The sequence below is a fragment of the Petaurus breviceps genome, unplaced genomic scaffold (genome assembly GCF_028583685.1).
Source record: "Petaurus breviceps papuanus isolate PSGF00001 unplaced genomic scaffold, PetGlider_PUasm1.0 38, whole genome shotgun sequence".
Lineage (NCBI taxonomy): Eukaryota > Metazoa > Chordata > Mammalia > Diprotodontia > Petauridae > Petaurus > Petaurus breviceps.
Window position 1 is genome coordinate 34,104,021 of NW_027186304.1, and position 19,323 is coordinate 34,123,343.

The 19,323-nt window shown below is 39.9% G+C and overlaps 1 protein-coding gene across 5 annotated transcripts in view; it reads left to right on the top strand.

The window, feature by feature from the left end:
• Nucleotides 1-737: 737 nt before the first annotated feature.
• Nucleotides 738-19,323, top strand: part of ENOSF1 (enolase superfamily member 1) — a 46,227-nt gene continuing 27,641 nt past the window's right edge. Inside the window, exons 1-3 of one of the 5 annotated variants that reach the window (XR_011170608.1) lie at nt 738-1,042; nt 7,614-7,697; nt 17,215-17,330. Coding sequence is in view for 4 of the 5 variants with exons in the window: in XM_069099727.1 (XP_068955828.1) it covers nt 832-1,042; nt 7,614-7,697; nt 17,215-17,330 (411 nt within the window). In the remaining variant the exon portion in view is untranslated. Of the gene's footprint in view, nt 1,043-7,588; nt 7,698-17,214; nt 17,331-19,323 lie in introns of all 5 variants that reach the window. The other 4 variants (XM_069099727.1, XM_069099729.1, XM_069099728.1 and 1 more) reach the window with 4 other exon arrangements.

Below are 19,323 nucleotides of genomic sequence, written 5' to 3' on the forward strand. Positions count from 1 at the left end.
CACGAGCGCGCGCGCGCGCTTTAAAGGGGGGGTAGGGAAGGCAGAGGAAAGGTACCCAAAGCAGAAAGTCCCAGAGTAGTACAGTAAGGTGAGAAATGAGAGGATATGGGAGCTGAACTCTTTTCTTAAACCGAGGTTTGGAGTTCATGGACCCACCCTGCAGTCAGGGATGATTAAAAGGTCCAGTAAACACTGAGATAGTTAAATTTTTCGGTGTTGATGAGATTATCCCAATAATGAGCTTTCTGGGGGCATGGAGGAGAGGTCAAAAAAGTTCTTAAATAGTGAAGTCCAGTGAGAAATGAGAATCCTATTCCCAGCAGTGGGCTCTCCATCCTCAAATAATTTTGTACACATTTCTCTTTAAGGATTGTATTCCCTCCCTACATTTAAGCTCCTGTAGGGCAGCGAAGGGTTTTCTGTTTTGTCTTTGACGCCCCAGTGCCTAGCAGTGTCTTAGACCTACTAATAAGTGCTTAGTCAATGGATGAAAATAATTTGAAAAGTTACTGCAAAATGAGCTAGGAACGACTGAAAAAACTCAATGTATTACCTCTTCAGGGCTATGAAGTGCATTTTAATGGAAGACACAACTCACTGCGCCAAGGGAATGACGATCTTTGCCACTTGAAGCACCGTAGGGGATCGGGACTGGAGAGGAGTAGGGAAGTGAAACTTTGTGACCACAAAGGTAGCAGGGGGACGATCCCAGCTGGGTGTATAGCAGAACTACATTTCCCATCATGCTTCTGGGTATTTCGGTACTATCCACAATGGAGAAAGGAACGAGGGCGGGGACAGCACAAAGGCTGGGCGGTACGAAGATGGACAATGCTCCAGCCAATCAAACCCGGCGAGTCCTCCTTTGCCCGGGTTTATAAGCCGGACCAGCCCTGGACAAGTTTCCTCTCCGTCCCGTGCTGTTTCTCCAGCGCGCACCGAGAAGAACTGAAGGAAGATGGTGGCAGGTCGTATCACCGGGCTGTCGGTCCACGACGTGCGTTTCCCTACCTCTCTTGGAGGCCACGGGTCCGATGCCATGGTAAGAGCGGAAGCCGCCGTCGTGCGCCCATGTCCCCCGGCCCCGATCCCGCGCGCTCCCAGCGGAGCTGGGCACGCGGAGACTTCGGCCCGCCGCCTTCCACCCTGGCGGGAGTCGCGGGAGCGGGATGCGGGACTAAGGGCGCAGCGCAGCCCTGACAGCCAGACCCCCCGACGTTGCCTTTAGGGTGGTCACGATGAAGTTTCTCTGCTGCAGTTGCTCAACTTTTGGAACGTCTGGGTGCTGGTTTTTTTCGGGTCCAGTCTAAATCCCTGCCTGGGTCCTAAACCCCTGCTATACCTGCCCCACCAAGTGCTCGGACGTTCGGCACACCTCTCCTTAGGTGCTTGCTGACGCAGCGTGCAGGCCATTTCACTTGGAACGACAGTCCTCAAGTTCTTCATATTAGCCCAACATATGTGCCCCAGCTTCTTTGAAAACTGAATGATTATCATGTTTTAATACATCTCTAAATTTAGTGATACAGGGAACTCCCAATAAGGAAGCTTCTTCTACAAATGCAATTCAGCAACAGCTACAGCTTAGAGTTTAGAGAGTTGCCTGGGTGCAAAAAGGCTTGCCCTGGTCTCCCGTAGCTGCCACGACCTGTCAGAGGGACTTGAACCAGGTCTTCCTTACTCTGTGGACAACACTCTGCCTTCTTGGCCACGGTGTCTCTGTTTAAAATGTGAATAAAAAGGCGGGGGCAGGGCCCTTACTAGAAAATTGATATTTTTTTTTTTAAGTAGAAAAAAAGAACTGTGAAGGGCTGCCTTTGAGAACGTTAATGTACCTGGAAGGGAGGTCATTTAGTACAGTTTCATTTTTTTTTTTTGTAAGCAATCGGGGTTAAGTAACTTGCTCAAGGTTACATGGCCAGTTATTATTTCTGGGTGTAGTGCTGAGTATCTGAGCCCGGATTTGATCCAGGTCATCCCGACACTGGAGCCGGTGCTCTTACTCGCTGAGCCACCTGGCCGCCCAAAGTCCAGTTTCATTTTAAAGATGAGGAAACTGAATCCCAAAGGCTGATAACTTGTCCAAGAGCCCACACCTAGTTTTGGATATTTTCTCAAACACACACTTGTTGTTTGCTTTGGGAGGCTTTTTAAGAGCAGTAAAAGATTTGGGCCCTTTTTTCCTAACTAGTTGGTCCAGATAGTTCTTGAGGCTTAGACATACGATAGAATCCAGACTATATGAATAGTAGGATTCTTTTCAGTTCTGACATTCCGGGACGCCAAGGTCTAGTCCAAACCCCTCTATTTGCTGAAAAAAGCCTGAGAGATTTAGGGGACTTAGCCAAGGTCACACAGGATTATGGGATATAGAGGCAAAGGTGGTGGAGTTTTTTTGTTTTTTGTTTTGGTAAGGACGATGTAGACCCAAGAATATTTATGGGATGTGGAGAATGAGCTTGTAGATAGGGAGATGGAAGGTGGAGAAGGGTTATCATTGATGAGACAAGATCCCTAAGCAGATGGGAAGGAATGGCATCAAGGGTTCAAGAAATGAGGTTAGCATTGAAAAGGAAATGAACACCTTATTCTCAAGTGATCAAAGCCAAGAATTAGTAAGTTGAATAGGAGCGGAACCTAAGTTTTCTTACTCATACTCCGGAGGATAAAAAGCATTAAACGTTACCCATTGCCTTGTCTCCCTCCCCCTTTAAATTTTTTTTTTACTTTAAAATCCCAGATTGTCATATATTTTTTTTATTTAGAATGGTTAGAATGTTGCTAAAAGATAATTTTTCTCCTGTAATCCTTACAAATTAAATTCTTAACAACTAAAATGCTGACATTTGAAGTTTAAAAATTAATTAATGGACTTCACAGGGTACAATGTAAACAGCACTGGATCCAAGGTCAAAAAGTCTGGATTCTAGGGTCAGATTCTCAACAAACTTGTATAACCTTGGGTGTGGCTTCAGTTTCTTGATCCATAAAATGAGGGAGTTGGTCTAGTTGGCCATTTGACTTAACATTGAGTAATCCTCTCACTTGAAGGAAGTTTCTTGAGTGACTTTGCCCATATACTTCCCACCCACAAAATACTATGTTCTTATACCATAAAGTGTTCAGCTATTCCCCAGTCATGGGTCATTCTGTAAAATGGAGATAATAAGGGGGGGCCAGGTGGCTCATCAAGTAAGAGTACTGGCTCCAGTGTCGGGATGACCTGGATCAAATCTGGGCTCAGATACTCAGCACCACACCCAGAAATAACTGGCCGTGTAACCTTGAGCAAGTTACTTAACCCCAATTGCTTTAAAAAAAAAATGGAGATAATAATGGGACCTCCCTCACTAGGTTGTTGTGTGACTCTAATATGAGGAAAGTACTTTGCAAACCTTAAAAGCACTAAAATGGCCATCATATCTGTTTGAATTTGACCCCACTGGTCTAGACCACGTCGTACCTGAAATATTGCAAACCAGTTTCTCTTTCTTCCAGTTCTCATATTTTTCCTCTGCTTAAAAGGCTTTCAGTGGCTCCCAGTTTCCTGCCATATCAAATCTAATTTTTTATACCTGGTTTTCCCATCTTATTTATCCAAACTTATTTTTGTTCCATACGCTGTTCTTGTAAGTTAATTACCTTTTTGGCCCATAGTGTTCCTCCTCTTGTGTTCTTTTTGCCAGGAGATTGGATCTCTTATCTCTTTCTTCTGCCTGTCCACATCCTGCTAATCCTTTAAGGTGCATCTCACCTCTCTGTCTCTCTGTCTCTCTTTCTCTGTCTCTCTCCCTCTCTCTCATTCTCTCTTTCTCTTTCTCACTTTTTCCCACCCCCCACCCTAAGCACTACCTTTACTTGTATAAAACAGTTTATGATTTTATTCATGTGCTTTAGGGTCATTTTGCCAGTCTGGGCACATCTCCTGCCTTGTAGATCACAGCCTTTTTATGCTTTTTCATTCTTTGTGACTCTTGTAGACATTTTCCTATAGATCCTCTATAAAGGCTCTGCCTGAGGTACTTGCTGGTGGCTTCCTTCCTCTTATTCTTTTTATGTCTTGTAAGTTATTAACGGGCTGTGACTATACATTGGTTCTCATTTTCCCTAACACATGTCATTTAGGAAAAACTTTCCTCTTACAAATATCCTCAACACATTTTTAAAATAAAATTTTATTTATCTCTTTTGTTTTTACATCACCTACATTTCCCAATATATCTCTCCCACTCCATCTCAGAAAGCTGACATTTATAACAAAATAGAAAAAGAGGAAAAAGATTTAGCAAAACATACCAATAGTAGAAAAATCTGGCATTATAGTATTCCAGACCCACAGTACCTCCGTCTCTGCATAGGAGGAAGGGAGGTGCATTCTTGTATCTTTTCTCTGGGACTGGTCTTGGATATTGTCATTTCAAAGCATTCAGTTCCCATCATATGTCATTATTGTTGGTTTTTTTCCATTTATATTGTAGTCATTTTGCATATTGTTTTTCTGGTTACTTCATTTTGTATCAGTTCATATGTCTTCTTATGCCTCTTTATATTCATTATACTCATTCTTTCTTATAGCACAGAAGTATTCCATCATATCCATGTACTGCAATTTATTCAGCCATTTCCCACTTTTGAGCATCAACTTTATTTCCAAATTCTTTGCTGCTTCAAAAAGTGTCGCTATATTAATTAATGTACCCAGTTTACTTGGTTGTTCGTCTTTTGTTCTCAAGTGACATCTAAGGTGATGTCTTGACTTGCCTGTGAATTGTATATGAGTGGGGTACAGCAGTGCAAAGTTGTTAGCCTAACTCTCTCCTCCAGAGTCATCTAAGTATAGTGGCAAGACCAAGGTCATGGTCCTGGGTGATGGCCCAGGATGAAGTGGGTGACCTTGACCTTTCTAAATTAAAGTCTTTCCCAGGTCTGAGACCATGTCCTTTCAAGGACTAAGGGCTGGGTGAGAATTGAGACAAAAGATGGCTCAGTTTACCATTGCAGAGATAGAAGTCTGGGAGGGGGAAGACCCTCAGAGTTTCTGACCTGAACAGAAAAGAGTTCAAAATCTCAACAATGAGCTAAGGAGATTTGGGTTGGGGCTATTATTGGCCATCCTATGAAATCCCTAGTCATTTGGGTTTTCTGGTGAACTCAAGTAACTCCACTTAAAACACTGTGGGCTTCTAAAAGCCTGTCTTTTTATAGCTATATTTCACAAAATCAAAAATTAAAACCTCAAAGGACAAAAAGTAAATTGTACTGGGTTTAAGGTTAAAGCTCAGAGTTGCTTCTATTTGAACTTCTTTTTCAATAAGGTCTCTTACACTTCTTGCAAGCACAGTGCAGCCTAATTAAGCCTTTCGTGCTCTTTGAGTTACTTATTATTTTGCTTCTTCCAGGATTATGGGGTTCTAAGATCTGCAGTCATTTAGCAATATAACCTGGAGAATTTTGGCTCTTTAAGAGACAGGATTTTGTGGCATCAAACTATTTGAGATAATTGGGAGCATAGGTCTACCACCTTTTCCCAAGGTCCATGCAGCCTCCTTTCTTCCACTATTCATTTTGGGGTCAGTCTACTGCTTATCTGCAGCACCACTCCATGGTCACATTATCAGAGCTCTAATGTGACAGACTGTTACAGCCTGGGCAACATGCATTTTTCATTCCCTTCTTTTTTCAGCTGTAGAATATCAGCCTGATTTTCATTTATTGAGAACTTCATTGAGAATATTAGATAGCATTTTAAAGCTTGATATATGATTTGTACCATGTCATATGCAAACTGTAGCATTTGGAGAGGCTGCCTCAACAGGTGGGGCACACCCAACTAGGATATATTTTTTTGTTTGTTTGTTTTTTGGAGGGCACTTGGGGTTAAGTAACTTGCCTAAGGTCTCACAGCTAGGTTTTTTTTGTGTGTGTTAAGTGTCTGAGGCCAGATCCAAACTCAGGTCCTCCTGACTCCAGGGCCAGCATTCTACTCACTGTGCCACCTAGCCACCCCAAGGATATCATTTTTGAAAAGAAAATTCTTCTTATAGAAGAATGACACATTTACTTTATATTATATTTATTCTAATTTATATTCTATATTATAATATAGAACACATAGATTTTATACAAATTAGGTCTTGGGGGAGAAAATAGATACATGTATACACATATGTATATGTATATATGTACTGATACAGTATGGTGCTTACATCATTCATATGCTGTGTCTTGTTTTATTTTTAGCATTTTAGATGTTAATCTTTACTCTCTTAAGGAGGTGATAATCTCTTAAGGCAGGAGTTCTTAAGCTTTTTGTATGTTTAGACCCCTTTAGTAGTCTGGTGAGGTCTATTGACCCTATCCCAGAGTGTTTTTAATTTAAATTCATAAAATACATAGGATTAAAAAGGAAGCCTGTTATATTGAAGTAGGTATCAAAATAATTACAAAATAAGTTCAAAGTTCAAAACCCCTGCTTAAGACCAGGGACTATATTCATATAGCTAGCTAGATATTACATTTGACTTCTCTACCACCACCACTAACCCCCCTTCACCCTTCCTGTTGTCCTTGGATAGTGTTAAGCATACTTTATTACCCAGTCTATGCATGTTGGTTTTTCAGTGCTTTGGGGCAGCTTAAGTGGTGCAGTGGATAGAATGCTGGACCTGAAATCAGGAAGATTCATTTTTCTGAGTTCAAATGTGGCCCCAGATACTAGCCGTGTGACTCTGGGCAAGTCACTTAACCCTGTTTGCCTCAGTTTCTTCATCTACGAAATGAACTGAAGAAGGAAATGGCAAATCACTCTAGTATCTTTGCTAAGAAAACTCCAAATGGGGTCATTAAGAGTCAGGGGAGACTGAAAATGACCAAACCATAAAGTACTACTGGAGTTGAATTGCATTAAATCTCCAGCTCTCTGCATATTTCCCTTCCTTATCTCACCTGGCATCTGGTATTTCTACCCCCTGTATAAACTTTGGTTCTGGGTAAAAACAGCTTCTATTTTCCTTCAGAGTTTTTGGAACACTTGATTTGTATAGTGTGAAATTGTTTGTGTGGGGTAGTGTGCTCAAAGAACTGAAGAAGGAAATAGATATCCATCAGTCTGACATGAGCAAACATTCATGGATGTAAAATCCACTGGAATGCCATTATCTTTGTAATTTGTAATTTGACAACTGTGCATTGATCAATATAAAATAAATTCCCTTGCTTGATTTTGTCAATATTGCTACTGTTTCCTTGGAAGAAGCCCATCCCCTGTTATACTTATTAAAATGTTTTCATGAGTTGCTGTTGTCAAAAGAAAACATCACTTGGTGACCCAGGCTCCCTGTGGTGATGTGCTTCTCTTAAATGAATTGGGCTGGTCCTCAGATAATAATACTTCCTGGTCAGATGCTTGGTCAAAGTCTTGGTGGAGAAATTTCTTTCTTAACCTCTTTATTGTTGTTTGATTCATCACCAACAGTTTAGTCAAATTAATCTATTATTGGGCTAGCTCTTATATTGTTTATGACTTCCATTTACTTCTGATTACCAATGTTTTTATCTTGGGGGGTGGTATTGGGATGTTTCCATGCAGCACACTGACCCAGATTATTCTGCAGCCTATGTCATAATAGAGACCGATGCAAAAGATGGACTGAAGGGGTACGGAATCACCTTTACTTTGGGCAAAGGTACCGAAGTTGGTAAGTAGACTTTTCTTTGGGCATAGAACTGTTAGCGTTTAGACATCTTTCAGTTTTGTTCTTGTTTAACCATCTTTTGATATTCTTAGAGGCTGAAATAAAAGAAAGTAAAGAGTTACCATTAGGGCCTTGTTTGTCTGTTTTTAATATAAGTGGGATAATTTTTTTCAATTTTTTGACATTTTGATTTGAAGTTTTGAATTCCAGATACTATCTCTCGCTCTCTCTCCTCCCCCTTCCCTGAGATGGTAAGCAATCAAATATAGGTTATCTTGTGGGGGGGAGGGGAGTATGTGTAATTATGTAAAACATTTCCATATTAGTCATTTTGCACAAGAAGACTCAAATGAAAGAAAAAATGAAGGTGAAAAATAGCATGCTTCAGTCCGTATTCAATCAATATCAATTCTTTCTCTGGAGGTAGATAGTATAATTCTTTGGGATTGTCTTAGATCCAGTGGGATGATTTTTAAGGAAAATTGGCCCATCAACCACCCACAAGTTGCTTCAAAACTAACCTCCCTGGACTCATTTTCCCATTGCTTCCAATGAGGGTGACTTTAATAATATTAACTAGTTGCTTGGTTTGAAATTCGACTTAAGCAATAAAGTTTATCATTTTAATATAAGTGGCCTAATGAACAGAATACTGGACTTGGAATCAGGAAGACCTGAGTTCAAATCCTGCTTCGTGCCAGCTATTGGCCCTGGGCAAGTCACTTAACTCTGTCAGCCTCAGTTTCCTCAGCTGTAAAGTAGGGATAATAGTAAAACCTACCTTACATTATTGTTGTTACAATTAAATGAGGTAATATTTCTAAAGTGTTTTGGGAACCTTTAAACCATTCTATAAGTACTAGCTACTGTTATTGTTGTTATAGGGCTATTTACTTTGTTTCAAAACTATTTCATACCAGAATAAGTGTTCAAGTCCATTGATTCTAGGACTTCTCAGGATCTTAGACATCAAAGGAACATCAAATTTCCTTATCTTTAAATTAAAGAGGTCAGACTAAATATCTTTTTCATCAGTGCTCCTAAACTCTAAGAGATGAGTATGGGTCCTTCTAGACAGTAAAGTAGATTGTGTCCCATCTCATTTCCCTCTACTTAAGCTTCTGTTTCTTACATCTGTGGTGCCTATTAGTTCATCAGAGTAGAACAGTATCATCATAAATCGTAGGATGCTTAGACTGGAAGGCATCCTTGGATCCTCCCAAATCCCTCATTTTACAAATGAGAAAACCAAGTCACCAAGTGATTGAGCTGGACAGAACCCCAGGTCTCCTCAGTTACACCCCAGGCTCTTTCCATACAGACCAAGTTGTTTGGAAGGAATGAACAATTTACCGCAGTATCTGCTATGTCTGCTAACAGCCTGAAACTATAAATGCACTTTCCAAAGTGGCCTTTGAAACCACAGAGTAATAAATGGGGTTAAACTCAGACAAAATTCTAAAGTAGCTGAATGTTTTCTGTGTCCTTTTTCTCCTTAATATTTAATTCTCTAGTCCTTTCCTTCCCCCTCTTAAAATCTACTTTCAGGAATGTATATGACATCAAAGGTTTTTTGAGCCGAAAGGATAGCCAAATAACTGCATAGGAGACTAGACCTTGTCTTTCAATCTATCAGCAGCATGTACTGAGTGTCTACTGTATACCAGAGGCTACTGACAGAAACAGTCCCTGTGTGAAGGGAGCTTACCTTCTAATGGGGAAGATAACAAGTACATATGGCAGTACATAGAGCATAAATATAAAGTGAATAAATAATGAATACAAGTATATGCATATAAGGGAATTTGGGGAAGAAAGAGTGACAGCCTTCACAAGACTCAGGAAAGGCTTCAGGCAGAAGATGGTGCCTGCATTGCATCCCCAAGGAAAAGAGAGACTAAGTTGTATGAGTCAGAAGTAAGGGAGTGCCCTTTGAGACCATAAAAAGGCCAATTCAGCTCCATTGCAAATCTAAGGTTATCTTTATTCAGTTTTTTTTTTTGAGTGTAATTGGGGTTAAGTGACTTGTTCAAGGTCATAGGGCTAGTAAGTGTTAAGTGCCTGAGGCTGGATTTGAATTCGGGTCCTCCTGACTCCAGAGTCAGTGATCTATTCACTGCACCAGCTGCCCCTATTCAGTTCTATCAAACATGTTATAGAGGGTTAGATTAACCTTTTTTGTTTCTTGGATTCTATTGGTTATTTAGTAAAGCATAGGACCCCCTTCCCACAATAATGTTTTGAAATGCATAAAATACATAGGGTTATAAAGGGAACTGATTATATTAAAATAAAATTATCAAAATATTTTTAAAAATAATTTCATGGAACTCAGGTTAGGATCCTTGGTTTAATGCTTGTGTTTGTGCTAGGAACAAGAATACCTTGTATCATGTAGGAATCTTTTCTTTTTTTTGAAGGCAGTCACATTAAGTGACTTGCCCAAGGTCACATAGCTAGTAAGTATCTGAAATCAGATTTGAACTCAGGTCCTACTGACTATAGGGCAAGTCTTTTCTTATATTCACCGTGGATATGCTACATATATCACATAATAACTGACTTTATGAGGTACTTTAAAGTCTACAAACTACTTTGTGCTTATCTCATTTGAACTTTGTTACAGCCTTGTGAGGTATGTAATATAAATATTTTCCTCTTTGACACATGAAGAAAATGAGTCTCAGATCATAGGAATGTAGTGGTAGGAGGGACTTCAAAGGCTATATGATAATTTCATTTTACAGATGAGGAAATTGAGGACAAGGAGGTTAAGTAACTTTCCCAAAGTCACACAGCTAGAAAAATGTCATAAGACAGAATTTGAACTCAGATCATCTTGACTCCAAGCCCAGCACTCTATCCTCTATGCCATTTTGCTCAGATAATTTGATACTATCTTAATTAAAGTATTTATTTCGTGCTGATTCCATTCTCTGAATTTCCTTAGGATTGTTTGTTTTAAGTGGGGTTTGGCTTTATTTCTTTGCTAATGTTGGAAGATGGTGTTCATAAACAAATATGTCTTCAAGCTCTTCCTTTTAGTTAAAAGTGGCAGAATATCTGGCTTTTATAATTCTATTTCTCAACATTAATGATTTCCTCCTGGAAATCATTTAATACTAGTAAAGCTAGTGTTCACTTCTAGGATCCTTTTGAAATGCTTAGGCAGTGGCCTTTCATACATTTTTGTAATTAGTGGAGTGGTTGAATTTAAGGGAATAAATTTTAACTTGGCATATTGAAAATACTAATTAAGTGCATGGTTTCTTTTTGGAGCTTAGTATTTTGAATCCTTAGTTAAATTTCTTTGGACTTTAGATGTAAACACTTTAACTAAACTTCCCAATGCCCCTTGCCCTACCTTATGGAGCTAATTTTAATAATTTACAGATTTCTGATCCTAAAATTCATGGCAGCCATTTTGGATGATGCTATGTAGTGTGAGGATAGAACCTGCTACCTGTTGAAAGCCAACAGGAGTAAACAAGGATATAGTGTGGTGGCATAGTGGGAAAAAAATATGGTAAAGGTGACAGGTAACCTGGGCTGGAATCCCATTTTTTTCTATTTACTAGCAACTCCACTTAAGGCAAGTCCCTTAACCCTAGTGGGCCATAGTTTCCCCATCTGCAAAATTAGGGGGTTGCATTAGATTAACTCTGTGGTTCCTTTCAGACCTAAGTCCTGTTAGGGTTATGTGATCTCCAGTCATTCAACAAGAAGGAGCACATAAATTCCATCCACTCTATATACCCGTGTTTCCCCAATAATAAGACACTGTCTTATTTTTTTTTTGGACAGAAAAACACCAGAGGGCTTATTTTCAGGGGAGGGCTTATTTTAATGAACATTGACAGCAATTTTAATAAACAGGTAAATGTGAACAAAAAAATGTACCTTTATTCAATAAGCAAATCACTGGGGAAGAACAGGATGACGCGCACGGTGCTCAATAGGGCTTATTTTTGGGGGAGGGCTTATTTTCGGGATAGGTCTTATTATCGGGGAAACACGGTATCTTTCTGATCCATTATTCAGTTGTCTATCTACTAATGGTATGACCACGGTCAAGTGGATTGTTCTTTCTGGATCTCAGTTTCCTGATTATAAAATAACAGGTTAGACAGGATGGCCTCTATAGCCCCTCCCTGCTCTAAATCTATCATCTTGCGGCCAGGGGAACACTGTACATAGAGATTGTCTAGATTTTCACAAAGCATTTGACAATGATACTAATAATAATAGCTGGCATTTATATAATTTTTTAATGTTGCAAAGTACTTTTACTTACATCATTTCTTTTAAGCCTTAAAAAAGCCCTGTGAAATAGGCACCATCGATATTATAATTTATTTTTTTTACAGACAAGAAAACTGAGAATCAGGGAGGTTAAGTGATTTGGCCATAGCCATAGGTAACACAGTAAGTGTTGATTCAGATTCGCGTCAGCCTGATTTCAAATCCAGCTCTCTGTTCATAACGCCATACGCATTCTATTTTTGTGCATAAGACAGAACAATGTGTGCTAGACAACAGTATAGGTAGGAGACTGTGGTTGTTGTTCATCCTTTGTTCTCCAAGAGGACCAGTCACATCAGGAGGGTGATGTCTTGACTTGAAGGATAGAAGACTAAGAACTAGTTGAATAGTGGAGTCAGGGAGCAGTCACTGAGCATTCAATGTCAACTTGAAAGGAGGTCTCTACTGGAGATGTCCTGTCCGGCACTAGGGAGGCAATGGCGCTGCTTTGTGTTTACCCTGGTCAGACCACACCTAGAGTCTTCTGTTCATTTCTGAGCATCACATGTTAGGAAAGATGTTGACAAACTGGAGTGCATCCAGGGGATTGTTTTTCAGTTGTGTCCAACTCCGTGGCCCCATTTGGGGTTTCCTTGGTAAAGATACTGGAGTGATTTGTTATTTCTTTTCTCCAGCTCATTTTACAGATGAGGAAACTGAGACAAATAGCCTTAAGTGACTTGTGCAGGGTCACATAGCTAACAAGTGTCTGAGGCCAGATTTGAACTCAGGTCTTGCTTACTCCAGGCCCCAGCACTCTATCCACTGGGCCACCTAATTGCCTATAGAATCTTCCATATGAGGATTGTTTGTAGGAGCTGATGATAGTTAGCTAGGTGTGGAGAAGGAAGGGAGAGGAAGAGATGTAATAGCTGTCTTCAAGTATTTGAATGGCTGTCTTGTAAAAGAGGGATTATATGTGTTATGTTTGATCCCAGAAGGCAGAAATAAGATGAATAATGGGTGTAAGCCACAGAGACCAATTTCAGCTTGACATTAGGAAATATCTCCTGATAAAGAGAAGTTTCCCAAAATGGAATGGGCTGGCTCAGGAGGCAGTAGGCACCTTCAGACAAAGGGTAGGGGACCATTCATTTGTTGGATGTGTTGTAAAGGGCTTACCTGTTCAAATACAGAATGGACTCTTAAAGTCTAAGATGACAAGGTTTGGGGGCAGGCAGTATAGTATAGTAAAAGGAACATTGGATTTGAAGTCAGGAGGAATGAGGTTCAAATGCCAGCTCTGATGCTTGTTAGCTGTATGAATCCCCTCATCCCTCAGAAACGCCTCTTTCTCAGCAGTAAAATGGGAGACGTGGATAACATGATCTCTAAGACACCTTTTATCACCAAGCCCTTTGGCCTATGGTGCTGCCCTTGAAGTTATACCATTTATTTATTCATTATGCACTAGGAGGGACAAACAATACTGCTGATCACACTGCCTGTTATAACATGTTTGTATGGCTCTTGGCTGTTTGCAAAAGATTTTCATTGAAACAACCCTGATAAGATATGTCTTAAAATGAACTAGTTTCCACATGTTACTAGGCCTGTCCCCTGATAAAAGTTGAGTTTCTGTAACAGCTGCAAAGCCTTTGTTATAGCCAGTGTTGGGAAAAATACAGAAAAGTCCACAAAGATTAAGACTGAGTTCACCAAAGATAGTGACAGTTTCGTAGCTTTGTGCTTCCTTTGGAACCATTACCTGTGAGGTAGATAACCAAGGCTTTTGACTGCTCATTTCAGGTACTTTACTGATTTCTCTTCATTGCTTTGGTGAGGGGGACTGAAAACTCATTTGGGGATTTAACCAAGATATCTCTTTAAAGTTCAGACATATTGGCCTTCACCTAATGTTGCCAGTTAGCATAGGCCTACGTTTTAATATAGATCTCCATGCCTCTAGCTGCTGACTTGGGACCTTGAAAAACACTTTCCAACCTCTACCCCCAATTTTCCTGCCTGCCTTCTGGGCCAAGAGGGGCAAAACCCAGATTTTTTTTTCTTCTTAGTACTTTTTAAGTAAATGCATTGTTTTATTGTAAAGTTTTTGTTTCTGCCTTCCTGAGCCCACAACATGCCAGACTTCATTTGAATCTGACCACACAGGTCAGGTGACTCATAGTGGTCTCATTAAATGTGTTAGACTGATAAGACCTCATGTGCATTCGAGATGAAACATATTCATTGGGGTTTTTTGAATACTTAAAGCTACCTTACTCAGCTTAGCTAGAATTTCTATGACCATGTGATTCAGAAAAGAGGGGAAAAAATATTATACTTGTCTCCCGTTCAGTTAGAACTTTGTAAAACACACATATGTAAAAAGACAGATTCTAAGCACTCAGCTGAGACTGGGAACAGCAGAGAGCCGCAAAGCCACACACAAAGTGAAGATGCCATGGGAGTGTTAGAAGAATGTTCCCAGCCATTCATGGATTAACACACGTGTGTTTGTGCATCATATGCATGCAAAGTATTCTTTAAGGACTTGTACTTTTCATTTTTGTGAGTACTCTCTTTATAATGGCCTTGGAGAGTTAATGTGACCAAAAAATTTATCATCCTGATATCAACTTCTTGCTGACCCTCCCCAAACTTATCCAGCCTGATCCTGGAACAATATTTTTTAACCATGTGTCCCAGGGCCCATATTCCAAGCCTCTCTAGGTTGGTTGGACTTGCCAGGGCCAGCACTCTGCTAGGATAATCTTCAAGAACCCAGGGTTCTCCATATCATGATGAGGCATTTGGAGCAGGACTTCAGTGGAATACAGCTAGGTCCTGATTAGTGAAAATAATGAATCCCATAGTCAAATTTTCACTATTCATATATATATATATATATATATATAATTATGTAAATAATGGTCATTGGTTCCAGCTCATTGTAAAATTTCAATATAAATTTGAATAATAGAACCACTTCATGGGATTCATTATTCTAACTAATTGGGACCTCCCTATATATGTCAGGGAATTTTCTTGACCCCTTAGGAACAGCATACCCATCAATGGCACACTGGTGAGGGTGGGTCAAATAGGTGACGAAAATGAAAGCAAAGAGATTTATGAGCATGCCAAGGAACCCACTGATAGCAGTTTCAACTTCCTACAAGTACAGATTTGGTTTTTATAACTTTTCAGTTCTGCTTAGAGTACATAGCCAATCAGCAGCATTCTGCAGCAGCTTAGGATAGAGAAACAATGCCTTTTACAGGAGAGGGATAAGGAGAGAAAGAACGAATCATTTAAGGGAGAAAAGGGGAGCTTCTGGAAGGATATTTGTCATGTATCTGGTAGGGTTTATCAGAATGAGAAAATATTCCCGATTCCAGGGCAGGAGACAAGGCAAGGTGACCAAATAGTTTTACAATTTAGAGATATATTTAGACAAAGCTTCAGGGTTGAGGTCACCATTTATTAAACAAGACTACAGGTGTCTTTTATTTACCCAAGGGCAAGAAATACTTGTTAGAACAGTGGATAAGACCATTTTTTTCCCTTACTTTTCCACTCTTAGGCCACCAAATCACTGGAGGATTTCCACATTTTTAGTCCATCAGAATGTTGTGAAATGGTCATAGTTCCCATTCTCCATCCTCACCCCATGTGTAATATAGTTTATTGTTGCTATCATCCCAAACTATCAAATTGCTGCAGTTTTTTAGACCCGATAGACACAATTTCAGTAATTAAAATCCATGTTCTTTATTAGTCTAATTGCAGAATATAAAAGAAAATACAGTTGCATAGTTCATCTATATCTCAGCGTATACAGGATGTTGTGAGGGCACATTTTTTTCTCATTGCCATGTGATCTGCTGATCAAGTTGTGGTCAGTGATTCTAGTATGGAGCCAAATTAAGAGCCCCAAAGTTTAATGTAGATGAGAATGTAACATACCGTTAAGTTAAAGCTCTTATCTTCAGCTTCCTTTTACATACAAGGACACATTCCTTTTGAAGAGAATGCCATAATTAGTTATTAACCATTGAGGAACAGAAACCATGTTTACTTCTCACTGTTGTCGGGAAAAGTCAGCACTCCTTCCCCTCTCCCACACTGATTTATGATGGCACATGAATGACTTAACCTCCCAGAGGCACTGTTAATAACAATGATGTCATAACTAGCATTTGTATAATGCTTTCAGATTTGCCAAACCCTTTACCTGTGTTATCTCATTTGATCCTAACAGTGCCCAGTAAGTAAAGGTGCTATTATTATCCCCATTTTACAGATGAGAAAACTGAAGTGTGGAAAGATTAAGTGATTCTTAGAAAGGTTATGTGACTCCAGGCTCACATTGCTAGTAAGAAGAAGGGGTGGAATTTGAACACAGGTGTTCTTAACTCTAAATCCAGGGAATATTAAGCTACCTGGGCTATCCACCCCACTGGGTTTATGTGAGGAAAGTACTTTACAAACATTACAGTTATTATTATTATTATTACTTAATACAGGAATAAATTAATCTTATTTCATCAGTAAAAAGCAGTTCTGATTAGGTTCTAGGTATAGAAGCATTTGGATAGCAAATACTCAAAAATAAGCATGAATTTTAAAACAATTTTCTGTATTCAAACCCCTCTTTCCCCCAGTTACTCTGAACAGGTGACATTTATCTCTAGATTTAATCACTGGTCAAACACAGAAGAATAGCTAGGTGGCTCAGTGGTTAGAATACCAGGCCTGGTATCCAAAGGCCTGAGTTCAAATATGGCCTCAGACACTTAATTAGTTGTGCGACTCAAGGCAAGCCACTTAACCTTATTTTCCTCACTTCACTCTTCTGTAAAATGAGCTGGAGAAGGAAATGGCAAACCACTGCAGTATCCCTGCCAAGAAAACTCCAAGTGGGCTCACAAAGAGCATGACTGATCAACAACAAATATAAAAAGGAAAATAAGAACATCACAATTTAAACTTTCAGGGCCTGATTTCCTGCATTAAATCCAATCAGGGCATTAATTTTCTCTACTAGAAATTACCTACAACATCACACATATTAAAGGGTATGATATTTGTGAGTTATTCATTGATTGTAGTTGGAAAAGATCTATTTGGGGATCCTTCTTAAAGTTTAAAACACTTTACGAAATGCACAGATTGGTTTTAAATTGTTCAGTTCATGAAACATTTTCCTCAATATATTGGCTTACCGTGAAAAAAAAAAAAGCAAAACCAAAAACCAGATGCTTGTGTTTTACAGTTGTCTGTGCTGTAAATGCACTTTCTCATCATGTGCTTAATAAAGACCTGGGAGATATTGTCAGAGACTTCAGAGGATTCTACAGGCAGCTCACTAGTGATGGACAGCTCAGATGGGTAAGATGCTTATTTGTTAGAATGTTGATATGACTCATGGTTTAGCAAAAAACATCTGAGGTATGCAGTGAGCACAGGCGGCAATCATAAAACTATCAAGCAGGCCTCGCAGTGGAAAAACTCCTGCAGAGGAAAACATCTACAATAAAGACAAACTAGGGTGTTAGGGGTTTGAACCAGGTGTTTCTGAAGACAACGGATAGGATTCGGTTCCCCGAATAAGCAACACTGATTGCCCTGACCCCCATCGGAAGCTCAGGGTGATCCTGGGAGAGGCCATTCCACTACCCCTGCTTGTCTGATCCCAGTGTTTTAGGGAAATTAGTCTAAACTGGAACCATGGGATTCTCTCTAAGCATGTGGAAGTCATAGCCAGGTTGGAAGCAGAACCCAAAAGCCCCTAAAAGGAAAATATGTGTCATAGACTTTATCATGGAAAGAGATGCCATCCAGTGCAGACCTTTCACTTTTACAGATGAAAACAAAACAAGGTCCAGCCCTAGGGAGGCCATATGACTAAAACCATGAAGGTTGAGAAGGAGCAGTGCTGAGTCCAGGCTCCTCCTAGGACCTAGAGCTGCGAAAAGACATGAACAAGGTAGTGAGGCAACTTTTCAGGACCGGTGTTTGGAAATGGGAAGTGGGGAGGCATTGTATATAGTTATGCCTTGACATCAAATCTGAACTTATGTAATAACCTTGTTGGAGGCAGCTGGAGAGGTAGTGCTTTGGACCTGAGGAATGAGTGAGTTCAAATCCAACCCCAGACACTTACTGACTGTCTGACCCTGGGCAAGGTCACTTAACTTCTGCCTCAGTTACCTTATCTGTAAAATGGAGAGCATAATAGCTCTTACCTCTAGGGATTGTTGTGAGGACAAAAGGAGATAATTGTAAGAAGTTCTTTGCCAAACGTAAAGCACTTTATAAATGCTAGCTATTGTTATTATTTCTTCCACATGCCTTATTTGAAAAAAAAAAATACCACTATTCAATTATGGGTTTATTGTTTTTGTTCAGTCATTTCAGTCATGTCTTACTCTGTGTGACCCCATTTGGGGTTTTCTTGACAAAAATACTAGAGCGGTTTGCCATTTCCTCCTCCAGCTCATTTTATAGATGAGGGAACTGAGGCAAAAAGGGTTAAGCGACTTGCTCACACATCTAGTAAGTGTCTGAAGTCAGATTTGAATTCAGAAGGGTGAGTCTTTCTGACTCCATGTCCATGTGTTTATTAATCCAATCCGATAAACATTTTTAGAGGGCTTACTATGTGCTTGGCATTGTGCTAAGTGCTCAGACACAAAAAAGAAAGACAGTTCCTGCTTTCAAGGAACTTATAGTCTAACAGAAGGAGACAACACATAAAAGAAGTCAGACAAATAGGCGTGAGGGGATAAGGGATGGAGATGTGACCCCAGGGGCATTCAAAATGTCCCAATTTCTGCCCCCTGTAAAGGAAGGCATTGGGAGGAGTTTGGTGTTCCATCCAGAAATAGCGTGGCAGAAATGGGAATTTGTAAGATACTTCTTTTTTAAAAAAGACATTTCAGCCTTAAAGCGCTGTATAAATGTTGCTGCTGATTGATGATGGTGATGCTGAACAGGATTCTCCATAACTTTCATTAGCTATGCCTGCTTGAAACATAAGCTGGCTGTTGTATAAATAGACCTGCACTATCTTGCCAATTCACAATATTTTACTTAGGTTGCCTTCCCTCCATTCTAGCTACTGACCTCCCTGGCTTACTTTAAGCCCCAGCTAAAATCCCACCTCCCGCAGGAAGCCCTCCCAACCTCTCTTAATTCCAGTGCTCTCCCTCTTGTTTGTACATGTTTGTTTGCATGCTGTCTCCTCTATTAGAATATAAGACTAGTGTCAGTGGATTAAAGAGTATGTGGGTTGGGGTGTAAGGTGTAAAAAGACTGTGGGGTGTGGGAGTGGAGGGAGGTCATGAAGAACTTTGAATGTTAAACAGAGTTGTATACAGTA